This window comes from Cryptomeria japonica, chromosome 7, assembly GCF_030272615.1.
Source record: "Cryptomeria japonica chromosome 7, Sugi_1.0, whole genome shotgun sequence".
Lineage (NCBI taxonomy): Eukaryota > Viridiplantae > Streptophyta > Pinopsida > Cupressales > Cupressaceae > Cryptomeria > Cryptomeria japonica.
Window position 1 is genome coordinate 614,274,831 of NC_081411.1, and position 14,777 is coordinate 614,289,607.

Genomic DNA, 14,777 nt, shown 5'->3' on the forward strand with positions numbered 1-14,777 from the left:
AATTTGAAGACGTTGAGTTGAGCTTTCCAGTGTTGAGGTTGTCACAAGAGAGCAATTCAAAGTAACAAGAAATCAAAGAGGAATGAATGGGTCTGCAAAACTTGGTTTCAAATCCTACCCGCGACACTTTGTAGGCAGTATTCATCTGTTCAAGTGTCAAGAACACCATCACCCAATTCAACTCAAAAAAACATCTTGGTAGAGGAATATACAGAAAGAAACAAAACATAGCCGGCCCAAATTTGTATATAGTTTGCTTTTGATTCTTATGTTGACGTTTGCTGTGAATTTTCGTTCGTTTAGCATGCTACATAAAATTCATTATTAGCTTTCTTATAAAGCAACCGTATATGCCAAACTACATAATTCTTACAAACCATCCATGCCCCAAACACAGTGGACGTCATACTCCCCCACAGAATGATGCTGGACCAGTATTAATGCATCATGATCGTGAATCAATCACTACAGAACATCTATTCATGATAATCATTTTCATTGATTCTTTGCTATAAGCATCACTGATTTGATAAAACCTAATTAGCTAGTTGATGACAAGAAATTGAACACAAGTATTTCTTCATTATTCTCAATATGAAGCACCAATTGCAAATCACTACAGCAATAAACAAATGGCGTTTAAGTATGCTAACACGTTACTAAAAACTGATACTAATACAAAGTGAAATTAGGAGCCAAAACAAATTATTACAATACTAAACCAATAAAAAAAAGAAACTTAATTATACCGCTAAAAAAGTCCAAACCCCATGCTGTACAAAATTTATAAGATTGCTATACGAAAGGACCATATGCGTTGCCTCAAAAAGATCTTCAACCACACCATGTTAGACCTAATTAGTTTTTGTTCTGTCGATTAGGACAATTCATATCCTCCCACGATAAAAACAGGATATATGTTATAAAAGACTGCAAAATAATAAGATTTTTGACTTGGAAAAGTAACTCTACTTTGTCGTGCATGCTCGATGAACAAATGATAAAAGCTTTTAAAATGTGAATTAAAATGGAAACCAATTCTTCAATCAAGACAACTATCATTTCAAATGGACCTCCAATAAATTATTGCCTTCTGATAGCACACAATTCACTTTAAAAATGTGTGTAAACTCCTGCAGCTTGCTCTCGACATTAGAGGCAGGAGTCTTCAAACAAGAAACTAATCAAAATAAAAAATGATGAAAAAACATGCATCCATCCCTGATGTTCAATTCAGGATAAGTGTCAAAATTACAATTTAGAGCAGAACGGCTACAGGCATAATCCTAGGGAATTAAAACATTCTAGAAGTTTCCTGAGTATACACTTATGGCAATGAAAGTCAACAAAACAAGTGCAACTCCTCTTGATGGCATAATTCAATGATAAAACCAAATGCTTCATGAGATATATTAATACACGGTTCCACTAGAACATTTCTCTTAATCCTCATAGTCACCAGCGTGCTCCAAAAGATAATTTGCTGCAAGTTGCTCATTCTTATCACAGGCTAAGAAAGCCTCTATAACAAGGGCACGATCAAAACCCATGGCCTCAAGCTACAAATGATAAGATAATCCACAGTAAACAAATTATCATAAATTTTTAAAAAGCTACCAAACGTAAGCATAAGAACGTTATTTATTAACTTACACGTTCAATTGCTTCACGTTCCTCAGGGGTAACATTGATAGCCTGAGGCATTGCTCCAGCAAGCTGGTTTAGAAAATCCCTGATGCACAAAATTAAAATATAAGAAAACAATAGAATATCAACCAATAAAATTTAGAATTCCAGAAAAAAATTTAAAACCAAAGAAAACAGAAGCAGCACTCACCCTTCTGCACCTTCAACAGGTTCATTAACCAAGCGAAGAAAATCAGCTTGGTGCTCTTGAATAAGCCTCATCAGTTGAGGGTTCTGCTTGTTCAGCTCCTGAAGCATTGGCTATGCACGAAATGAAGATAGAGAAAGTCAGTAATTACTGAATGAAACGTAATGTTAGACAAGTTATATTGGCAAAGAAACCGATTAAAGACATCAAATTTCAACAAGATGATAAACAGCTACTAGAGACAAAAAAAAAAACATTTGCAAAGAGAAACCAGCATACCTGCAATATTTGAGGATTTGCCTGGACCATAGTGCGGAGAGCCTGGAACTGTGGAATGAGAAAAAAATTTGAGATTTGTAAGAGAATGTTATACATTAATAACCTAACAATACCGCATGATAACATTGTCCAAAGATTATATGTCATTCTATAGTCACAAAGATAATCGACGACAGATTTAATTATGGTGTATAATCCATTTGTAGAATTCTCAATATGACCATTCTACAAACTTTTAATACCCCGACTATAGAACAGATTTAAAAGAGAATGATTCAGACCCCCCATCCTTGATATTAACTTGAGGTAGCTAATTGACTAATTTCACATTTGACCATACTTTGCAGTAAATGAAGATGGTAGTGACTGCTACTTCATTTCATATTTAAGAATTTTTGTTATTAGTATTACATACAACCAGATTGAAGTTTGCACAATGTATATAAAATCAGTGCATCTAGAAATATTGAACATTGCCTTGAAAAATCAGATTGAAGGTTGCACTCTGCGTGCACTAAATAATTGTATCTACACACGTTTACATTGACTTGACAGAATGGATTGGCATACATGAAAAACTACATATGATTTAATTTCAAAACAAATAGTGGAAAGGCCACATTGCAAACTAGATGTAGAACAAAAGAATGTTAAGCTTCATATTGAAAAATAATATTAACCCATACCTACCATTTTTAGCATAGAATAGAGCTGTTGACAGTAAGCCGAATGCCATCATACTTCAAAGAGTATCTAGTGTCTCTAAGCAAAATAAAATTCCCTTCCTCTGTTTTCTAATGAACGTATTTACAAAACAAGATATTTTTATATGTGCAGCACCATTTTATCGAAAATAAAATGAACAAATGTACAGTTCACAAATTCCTGGAATGTTAATGTCAATGCCTAAAAAGTGACTATATAGCTGTCTCCCCCCAGTCAACTTCGAATGTATCAAGCTAGTTAATTCCATATGAAACCCTCTCATACTTGCTAGTATGGCTGCATTATATATTTTAACAGCAAACGTGTTTGATTGTACTATTTAATGTGTCATATTGAGTTGTTAAAAATTTAACCATATTCTGTGCCTGACAGGTAAGTTTGCAGGAAACTAAACGTGTAATTAAGGAGCAAAGAAATACCTGTGGATTGTTACGTAAGAAGTCCAGAGCCCCAGCTCCAGCTCCGGCTCCGGCTCCGGCCCCAGCCCCAGCACCACCAAAATTTGGAAGACCCTATATAAAAAATTAGAAAAGATTAATGCATAGAAATCCAATACACGAGACTCCACAAATTTCAATTTGTAAGCACAAAAACAAATATAAGAAGGTCAAAACATTTGGTCTACTGTCTCATTGTTGTGCTCGCAAGAGCTTTGTATTTATCTCATGTTGATGCTCATATGAGCAAAATATCTGTAAACAATTAACAGAAAAAAAAAAAAAAAAAACTACCTGTGGGAAAAGATCTAATGGAGCTGCATTGGGGCCTCCAGAGGGAGGTGCTGGCTGAGCTGGGGTAGCTGCAGGTGCTGGAACAGGAGCGTTTGCACCTCCACCTGCTGGTAAATTTGAACCTGGAAGGCGAGCTACAGGAGGAGGCACTTCTGCCACCTCTGGAATGCCCTGAACATGTATATTATGGTATTAGGGAATGACATAACAAGAAAATATAAGGATCAATTAGCTCAATCTTTGGAAAGCAAATGTACATACTGAGTACAAATATTCTACAGCACGTTCTGGGTTGTTAAAAGCTGCCCTTAAAGCACGGACAACTGTATCTCTATCCCAGCTACCCCCTCCCATATCAAGGATTTGTTGGATAATTTGTTCTAGGTTAGTTCCTGCAACTAGATTGGAAGCGGCTTGCCCATAGGCATCAGCATCTGTCCTGAATCACAAAAAAGTGACTAAAATCAAAAGTAGCATATGAATAATATCTTGTAAAACAATTATATATAGTATAACTAATAGTACAGTTGAAAATAGCATAATTGCAATCCAAATCACAAGATGGAAAAATGATTAACTCTAGTACTGTCTGTATTGAAAAAGGCTTAATTCTGTCTATGGAATTCAACTACAAAAGAAATAAAACAAAGCAAAAATGTGTATTTTTTTAAATTGATGGTAAACAAGAACAAACATGCATATTAAAAAAAACCTATAATAGTAAAGGGAAAATCAAAGCTTTATGCAAAACAATTCAAATACTACAGTTCTTGGTACAACTTTAACAGAGGCATCACAGAGTACAAGGTGCAGAATTGCACGATATCTTAACAGAATGTCAGAAACAATAAACATTAAATAATTCAATATTTACACTACAATTTTTGATTTGACAAGTTTACTTACTGTGCTGCTCCAGTGGCAGCACTCAGTGCAGTGGTTGTAGGAGCCCTACACAAGTTTAAAGCTTTAGAGTTTTTCAATAGCAAAAAAACAAAAAAATCATCAATTGCAAACAAGAATTAGAAACACTCAACCAAATTTCCTATGGTCACTAGAAGAAAATATAATGAACATGTCCAGAAATTTTAAAAATCAAAAAGCAATATGAACTCAGCACTAGTGCAAACTTTGGATAGAACTTACGATGCTGGAAGCTGAGTTGCAGCTGCTGGTGCCAGTGCTGGAGCTGGAGCTGGAGCTGGCGCTGGTGATGGCGCTGGTGCTGGTGCTGGTGCTGGTGCTGGTGCTGGTGCTGCAGGAACAGTTGTTGGGGCCGGCTAAAATACACAAATTGAAATCAGTAGTCACATATGCACATCAAAGTCAAATGCAATAAAGAACTCAGTTCAGCGAAAACTTTCTTGAATTGAAAAATACCTGTGCAGATGACCCTCCAGGTGTCGAGGATTTAGTCTGAAAAAACAATTTAAGTATCATAATAACATCAGTTCTGAAGCTTCAGAAGATAAAGAAAGAAATTAATCTAGAAGTATGAAAGTAACCACCAGAACAAAAACTTCAAGTCATGAGACAATTAACTTCTTGTTTGGTATCATAATAAACAGCAACAGACATTCTCCTCCACTTATTAAGTTGTGCTTGATACAATTCACAAAGTCAAATAATTGCCTCTAAATGCATTTATAATTTAAAAAAACTCATGCCTGCTATTGATTTGCTTGATTGACTGTTTAAAATTTAACAGAACAGACAAAGCCAACAAGAATTTTTTCCAATACAACAACCACCAAATATCATAAGTGTATGCTAGCTAGAAAAGGATCAATCTAGATTAAATTCAAATTAGCAAATCTAAAGATTTGAATAAAAAATGACCTTTTCAAAATTTGGAAAACAAAAAATGCAAAATAAATTGACTGAAATACAGTGTTCCACGGGCGTTGGGGACGGGGGGACGGGGGGGACGGGGGGGACGCGTTTCCGGGACGGGGGGACCAAGGGCCTAAATTTGGGGACGGCGGGGGGGACGGCGGGGGGGACGGCGGCGGGGGGGGTGGCGGGGTGGTGGTGCTCATATACTTGTACATATACATATAGTACTTGAAAAACTAGTTTTGAAAAGATGTATGACAGTATTACAGTGTAAGAATTACATTTGAAATGAGACTATAGGAAATTTGAAATACTAAATCTAAATACCAAGATTTCTAAGTTGTGTTGTTATATGGAGCCTAATCAAACTCGGAGGTTAGATTTTCCCTACTTCTATCGGCGCGGTTTCCCCCTATATTTTTCAACGGGGGTTTGGGGGCAGCGCCCCCAAGTTGGGGTCAAGGGGCATCGCCCCTTGCGGGGTCAAGGGGCAGCGCCCCTTGCGCGTTCCCTGTCGCGATACAGGGCGGGGTCGAGGGGCAGCGCCCCGCGAGGCCAAAAATACTTTTATTATTTTCTAAAGGCGTCGGGTGTTATTTTTCTATTGGCCCACGTCCAATTAGAGTTACCCCTTAACCCTCAAAAAACTTAAAAACTCACTTTTTTTTAAAATTTTAATTTTAAACATTGCATATAAGTGGGGGCGACAGGAGACGTCTGGGCGTCTCCCCGTCCTTGGAGAGACGTCTGCACGTCTCTTGAAGGACAGGGAGACGCCCAAACGTCTCCCAAGGAGACGTCTCCACGTCTCCACGTCTCCCTGGGAGACGCGGGGACGCGGGGACGTCTCCGCGTCCCGGCGGCGTTTGGGTGGCGGTGGCGGGACGGCGGGGGACGTCGCGTCCCCGTCCCCCCGTCCCCGAGACGTTTCTGACGGGGGGACGCTAGAAAACTAGGAAAGTCAAAGTAACAAGTCTGGGATTTGAATAAAAAATAACCTTTTCAAAATAAGAAATAAAAAAATCTGAATAAAAAAAAAAGCAAATGAAATCACATTAGCAACACCACAACCCACTTGAAAGTAAATTTATCAAAAAAGTCCCCAAGTCTTAATTAGAGATGAATATAAAATTTAAAAATCATTAAACTATATAAGTGGGCGCCATATGGTGGAGACGCCCAGGAACAAAGGTAGTCAAATATAATAAGCACATGTGACAGATGAAACATTTAACAAAAATAAAAAAGAAACAAAAAAACAAATCATGTTGCAAAATGTAAATTGCCAATGTCAACAGAGATACTACAGTTAAAACAATAATATTGAATAACAAAAAACAATAGCACTAGATGAATATGACATCTCTTTGCCAAATTTTACCTACACTTTTTTGGTGTTTCCAGAATTTTCTGACAAGACAAGACACGATAGAAGATCAGTTATCAGGGGAAGATACTACCTTAGACAACATAACAACAAGGAAAGTATTCTCTGTGACTTTGTTTTCCTCCAAGGTGGTGTCATCCTTCAGCACCTTGCCTTGATATATCAGTAACTGCTGATCAGTTGGATAAGACCCTTGCAGTTGCTCTATTTGTCTTTTAACATCTACAACCTGAAAAATCAAGAAGACCAATTGATTTAAGAAAATAACTTCTATGTCTAATGACAAATTTCTGCCAAGCATTGCATTATCCCTCTACCACTGCAACTACAAATTAATTTCAGATGTGATAATAGAAAACTTAAAATTCAATCCAAAAATCACAGCATCATATAGGTGCAATCAAGGCACTAATATAGAACCTGAAAATTTTTGAAGTTGGACATAAAAGCAACCCAACATAAGAACCGCTTTCACAATCATACTACACAGTAAACCTTAAAATAAAATCAGGCCAGATCAAAAGACTGTTCATTAAGCTCATATTAAAAAGAGACCCTATTAACTATAAACTACAGGAGAACCGCTAAAGGTCAATTATGCTGTGCTGTCGTAGCACACAACTGTTTAAGAAAGGATCCAACACACTTCAGGATAGACAATGCAGTCTGATTTGGATGGCTTTCCAAGCTATCTTTCACATCTTTAATTACATGATAATGAAAAACAAGGAACTACTACACAAGTGAGAGAAAGGGAAGCTATACAAAGTGGCATGCCAATCTTCATTTTATTCCACGAATATAGAGGATGATTTTGACAGTCCTATAAATGAGACATACAATGATTTACTAGTTCCCAACCGTTTTCAATTTTAAATCTACAAATCACAATCACATTTTGCATCGTGTATTTCTGGGAAAAAATGCGTTTCCTGTAATCAAACTGACTTCTTTATATCTCAGCCAGCAGTATTGTAGACAATTTTCTCTCAATCAGAATTTAGATGCTTGAAATGCATAGTTGTTAATCACAGAATCAGCTAGCAATTTCAAAAACAGTCTGTATACTAATAATTACCCTTCTAACATATATCTACACCTCAATATCCATATATAAACGTAATTAAATTTTGCAAAGGAAACCCTTTATGAACATATGTTGTAAATGGTTACTAATAGGACTATACAAAAACTCAAGTCGCGCAGCAGCAGCCTGTTTGTCAACTATGTCAAGAACCCTAGCAATTACAATTCTCTCAAGACCTATATATGGTTATGCCGGATACCTTTGTTCACAAGAATAAGATTTTACTGGTTACAATGATATTTTGCAACAATGGACACCATTCTGTTTACAACATATAAAGTGGAATCTACCATGAAACTATCCAATCATTTATTTTGCAAGAAACATTAAATTGTAACTTTAAAGTGGAAAAAGAAGCTCATAACTTTTGGATATGCCAGACGCCTACCATGGGTGGCCTCTTACTGATGACTGTGAGGTTATTTATTTCATATTGAAAAAAGGCATTCAAAGGCAATATTGGCTGAAACAAATGATTAGTAGTCAGTAATTTAAAATTATCTTTGAACAGATCCAATATGAATGAGATTACGGAGTACTTCGTTATTCATTCTTGAATTTTAGTATTTAGTTTTTCGCACTCTCAAGCATATAACTATATAAGACTTTTAAGCCTTCGTGGATATTGCAATTAAAATTAAGATTTGTGCCCTCTAAAGTCTACTTGGACACCGACACAAGTTCAAAAATTGCAACAGACAACAAAAGTGTATGTGAACATTGAGGCGGGCTGCACACGTTAAAAGATAGCAACAAAACACTAGTTGTAATTCTCCAAAACAAAATGAGCCCTAAAATATGCAAGCGAGACATCAACACACCAATCATGGAAACATACTTACAAGCTGTATTTAGAGTTAATTGTGTATCCTCAGTTTAAATAATCATGCCACAATAAAAATATATATGAAACACAACATTTTAAAGCCCTTATAGTGCTTTCCTCAATTAAACACATCATAAACAACGTAACTAGTAATCTAGAAACTCACACAAATAACGTCAGCCAAAGTTCGAAATCACGAATTCCCAATTCTGCCCAAGACCTAATACCCAAACGCCCGCCCCACAACACTTCAATTCGTCTAACACATACAAGATTGTTTTCCAGAGGAATTTCGGCACTACAGACGAGTCGCATATAAAACATTCTAGTAACCGAAAAATACACAAACTTGCAATCCCCAAAAGCAGGCGTACACCTCTAAACCAATGAGATCATCAAAATGCTTAATCTCCAAAATATAATAAAACTCCATAGATTTATTTTAAATCTCAATCAGCAAAACAACAGCATTGAGGCGCCAACAAATAACCTCGATTGGAATCCAACCCAAACCCCTCTTTCCCTCTACGGAACCCTGAAGCAAAAACAAAGGCCCTCCAAGCCTAATACCCAACAATACCACCTCCAATCTCGTAACAACCAAGCGAAAACCCTAATTTTAACAAGAAAACCTCTAACCAAATTAACCCAGGATTTGACCTACCATTCAATCTGCGCCAAACGAAGCAAACAATCATCCATTAAACTAATTATAATATAATTACAAAGAGAAACCCTAACCAAGCTGATGCATGAAAAAGATGTTATACTCAAAAACAAGGAACGAAAAAACAAGAAATTTACCGCATCAGTGGGTTGCACTTCAATATCGAAGTGGTTGCCCTTCAAAGTTTTCACTGTAACCTTCATTCTGCCCAACCAAAATTTGCCCTCTCTGCAGACCTCGGTAACACGCAGAAAAAATAACCAGAAAAAAAAGAGCTTCTGTCAGCAAAATTGCTTAACAGAGGAGACGGAAATAAGCCCACAATATCCCTTCGTCTGCCGACAAAACTACCACGTTAGTTATTAATAAAAATAACGGCAGCTAATGCCGTCAAATGACGGGCTCTAACCTCTCTTTGATAGCGTGTGCCAGAAGAAAACTTTCCACGAGTATCCTTAAACTTCGGTCATTTTCTAGCGCATCGAACGGCTGATATTGGCATTTGAAATTGTATTAAGTGCATGACGGTTGATCTTTCTATATGCTTTCCAAAAAGCGATAGCCTTTGTTAACCGGAGGCGACGGAATTTAACGGCAATTGACGTGTTTTATGGACTGGAAAAGTAACAGGCCAGCGCACATATTCATTATTATTTCTAGTTTAATTAATTTTTAATTTTTTTATTTCATAGGTATCTTTTTTTTAAGATAATTTTTTTAATATTATTACTGCAAAAAATTCTTGTTAATGGATGGAGTTTGGTTAGGAAAGTTTTGTGACAAGCAATTTTGTGAGTTAGAAGGGCCTAGATGGCTTATGTGAGACAACAAGTGCCTTACTTGTAAGCTAAGAAATAAGAAATTAGTCTATTTGAAAGTCACTATAGTACACCATACTATTACAAATTTGTCTCACCTTGTATGGGAAGTGATAAGGAGCACTCAATGAAAAGTGGTCTCTTTTCTAAGGAGAACTTTTTCACTTTGATTGTCATAAAATATGAGCTCTTATGCTTTGGGTGTATTGCATTTCATGGAATTTTTTTTGGGCAACTTTCCAAGTTAGAACTCTTTCACTTTAATAGTGGATGTGATATGGTAGGCAGGAGTTATCTTTATCTTTTTTAAAGAAGTTTTATGATAACTTTTGTATTCATAAATTATTTTTATATTAAGTATACAATTTGTTTATTATTGTTGTCTAATTGGTTAATAATAGAGATTAAAAGTATTAATATTTTGTTTATTTTTTAGTGATTTGAATTTAATTTATATTAATGATGTGTATTTGTGTGATAATGATATTGAGTTATCATATTTTGTTTTATTGTGATTATTGATATGAAGTGGTTTATTTATCTTTTCAAATTTTGTAAGGTACATTATTTCTAAATAGAGAGGGCATCAAGTAAGAGAATGTTGTTATAGTTCAATAGTGACGAGAGCAAGAAATTAAAGAAATATATGTATCATCATATCTAACTAAACCACAACTCAAACCATGGGTAACCTTATGTGTGTCTCCTAGTAATATTATTCACTGTAGTTGTTTAATTATACTTCTGGTACTTAATCCTCGTTATTGTTGTGTGGTGTGTCTAGTCAACCCTCACTAGATAAGTTATTGACAATGAGAGAGTAGGTTATGGGTATCAAGTTAATGATCATCAATATGTGTTGATTTCTTGTTTAGTGGTACACTATATTGGGACTAAGTAACTAGGTGTTGTTGTACACCTTATAGATCTTGGATCTATTCTAATTATTTAATAATTTTATAATATTTATAAATATTGTACCCATATAAAAAGGGTATCCCACTTGGGTAAATTTTTGAGATTCTATAGCTAGCACTCTCTACCATATATCATTGGTCTTATTATGGTTGTAAGAAGTCGTTGAATTGAGGATTACTAAGTGGAGAAAGAGGTGTGTAAGTGGTGATTGTTGGAAACAATGCAGCAAACTGAGAGAGGGGGGTTGAATCAGTTTGCACACAAACTTTACTTAACTCAAACACAATTTCGGATTTAATAAATAACAGTGAAAGCATGAATCAACACCACATCAATAACACGCATAACACCAAGATTTTTAATGTGGAAAACCCAGTTAAGGGAAAAACCACGGTGGGAACCTACCCACAATAAGATGATATCCTATTAGAAGTATATGAAATATTACAATGGGGAGTGCACATGCATTCAAGCACACTGCCTACAGCTCACTGCTCAAAAACAATAAGAAGAAGGGCTACAACCCTAGGGAAGACTCGTTGTCTTACAAAACGATTTGGAATACATTTGGAAGATCATGAACTGATAGAATATCATCTTCTCATGCCTGGTTACAGTTCCGATTAAGCACACAATTTGATCTTCTCTGCCACACTTTTTCACACTTCCGAAAGATCAAAAGATTTGTTCGCATTATCCGATCACACACATTCGGATGCACTCGTAGATACATCTCTCATATGATTATTACATATATTTATACAAATCATCAACCTATATTTCAAGGTCGGCTCAACCCACAACACAAATAATAACAATATAACCATACACGCTACAATATTACATGTGGACCAAAACAATGTCGACTAAGACATAGTATGGACCCAAATCAACTCCTCAAACACGCAACACCTTCAACAATCACATCATGAACATCTGCAACATGCTACAATCATCCAGTCACCAAGAATGTCGCATAACACAAACATACCAGATAAATCATCAATAACAAGCACAACAATCAATGTGGACCATCAACACAAATAGGACATGATTTAGAAACATCCACAAGCATCATGAATTACCACAACAACAATCGCAACATCACAACTTACTAGAATCTCCATCATCATTATACCCAACTTCAAGAACACAAACTGAACTGACTGTCAAACTGAAAGATACACTTGTGGACATCCAAATCATGAACCATCTGAATTGAGGACACACCAGAACGTCCCAAATACTTTGCCAAATCCACAAACCAAGATATTGCAACGCAGAGCAATGCAGAGCAAAATCCAAAGCACTAAACAACATCGAACAACTGAGAAACCAACCACAATATTGGACCTCATAACTCGATCAAATCACCATGCGGACCACAGAAACTTCTGCTGAATCAACTACAGATACTTATCTCGAAACCCTTTAATCTGCAACACTCTAGCCAAACCAACTTACTTAATCTGACTACAATACTGAGACACAAAGGAATATGTTGACATCAATGACAACAACACAATCCCACAAACTTCTCAACAATGTCCAACAGTGATAACTATACCTATTGATCCAAATCTATTAAAACAAGAAAACTTGGACACAAAACTAAATTTGAGTGGAGGGACAAGCGTTAGACAAAGGTACATAGCTAGAAAACACAAAGATTGTACCATGATTCCTAAGGTGTCCATTGACAATACATGTGCCAAAACTCAAATTTTGAATTGAACATGCTTCTATACAACTTCTACCTTGGATGATCAAAATTCTTCTTCAACTAAATAGAACTTTGTCATCATTGAAAATCTATAAAATAGCTATATATGCAAGCATCAAAGAAATGTGTACAAGTTGGAGAATTGTAAGAATTGATGTGTGTTTTAGTTTTGTTTGTCATATAGATAAATAGCAAAAGGAGAAGGCAACGAGATTGCCCACTTGTAATATTCACTTCCCAAAGTTAATAAAGGAAGGTCTCATGACAATTACCGTTGTCACAAGACTAGTTTTTCCTCCACCCCACATGATTCGAGAAACTCAATGGAGAAGTTTTGATCCCATGGTTAACTAGTTGAGCACTTTTGTAGAAGGTTACAAATACCCCAGTAGTAAGGTGTGGGTTGTTTACAACAATGCTACAAATAATCACAAAGCTATTAGAGGAGTTCAATTAGCTAATATAGGTATGATGCATCCTTGATATATTTGCTAATGGAGTACTACAAGAGAACAATAATTCGATACAAGTGTTTTAAACTTTCAATTAGCATGAGATTGTTAAGGAGACTAATTGAGAACATTTTCTTCTACTAGAATCATTAATGAGGGCGATTTGTATTACTTTTAGCAATGTTATAGGAGTTAAAATAGTAGGACAAGAAGATTTTGTTACATTGATGCTACAAATCACTCCTGGGGCTTCAAAGCATTATCTTATTATAGTTGGATTCAACCCACATATATGTGTGTGTGTGTGTGTGTGGCTACAAAGCAATTATGGATGAGTTATAATAATTTAGAAGCTTATTTTAGATAAAAGAATCAACAGGCATAGTTTGCTTTTTATAACTAAGTGAAATGAAATAAAAAAAAATACACTAACTATATAACTAGGTGAAGTAGGAAAAGTATATAACTGGGTGAAATAAAATGAAAAACCTGCTCAGAAGAAGTTGAGGAAATACAACTTCAGAGATCCCAAGAACACCTGCATGCAAATACCTATCACAAGAGAAGAATGGAGGCACGTAAAGCAAAAAAGCATAAATGCTCTAAAGAAGAAAATTATCATTCAGAAAGGGAATCAATCTAATGAACAAGTACAATACAATCCTTATAAAAAGGATAATAGAAACCCTAACTTGTATGCAACCCTAAAGAAACCCTAAAGGGATAATGTGTATTTAATAATTAGAATAATTAGAATAATTATTAAATACCTACAATATTTATTAAATGCCTAAGTTTAGCTTAAGCGTAGAGTTTAATAGACTAATAATTAAATAAATAATTATTAGCTAATACAAGATAACTCTAACACCCCCCCTTAAGATGAACTTAGGGAGTAGCTAAAAAACTAAATGCATGAAGCAAAAAAGGCAACTACATGATAAAGGCAAATTTGGGTCCTGGCAATAAGGCCTGATGAGGTACCCAATCACAACCAAATCTCTATGAAACAAAGAAATAGAGAAAACCACGTGGGAAAAAAACTCTACTCCAAAAAGAGATGGAAAAGCAAGAAGAACACCACTGAAGCATGAAATAGATGCAAACACTGTCGAAGAGTAACTACTAATATGAAGAACCTCCACTAAAATAGAACATGACCAAGTAGAGAAGACTGTAATCTGCATGAGTGCCCTCAAATGGCACTACTCGAATCAGATGGCAAACAAAGGCAAACAACTGAACTCGAAGATACAAATTACATGAGACATCAAAGCCTGAAGAGCTGATCAATCGAACCAAGGAAGCATTAGAACCAACAGGACAAACCTCCCCATAATGCTGAAAAGGGAGAAGGACAAGTTAAACAACTAAACTCGAAGATACAGATGACATGAGACATCAAAGCCTGAAGAGCTGATCAATCGAACCAAGGAAGCATTAGAACCAACAGGACAAACCTCCCCATAATGCTGAAAAGGGAGAGGGACAAG

The 14,777-nt window shown here is 35.9% G+C and overlaps 1 protein-coding gene across 2 annotated transcripts; it reads right to left on the bottom strand.

Annotated features, from left to right (window-relative positions):
- Positions 1-1,061: 1,061 nt before the first annotated feature.
- LOC131045036 (ubiquitin receptor RAD23d) lies at positions 1,062-9,731 on the bottom strand. Of its 2 annotated transcripts, XM_057978542.2 has the most exons (12): positions 9,511-9,731; positions 6,867-7,022; positions 4,951-4,986; positions 4,717-4,850; positions 4,477-4,521; positions 3,832-4,009; positions 3,571-3,741; positions 3,259-3,351; positions 2,114-2,161; positions 1,838-1,947; positions 1,654-1,732; positions 1,062-1,559 (listed from the first exon to the last, which is right to left on the bottom strand). In XM_057978542.2, exons 1-12 carry the CDS (start codon positions 9,574-9,576, stop codon positions 1,443-1,445), a joined length of 1,233 nt encoding a protein of 410 aa, XP_057834525.2. In that variant the 5' UTR covers positions 9,577-9,731; the 3' UTR covers positions 1,062-1,442. The 2 variants fall into 2 exon arrangements, with proteins under 2 accessions (XP_057834525.2, XP_057834526.2); XM_057978543.2 differs by lacking the exon at positions 4,477-4,521 and having other exon boundaries at positions 9,511-9,730.
- Positions 9,732-14,777: the final 5,046 nt, after the last annotated feature.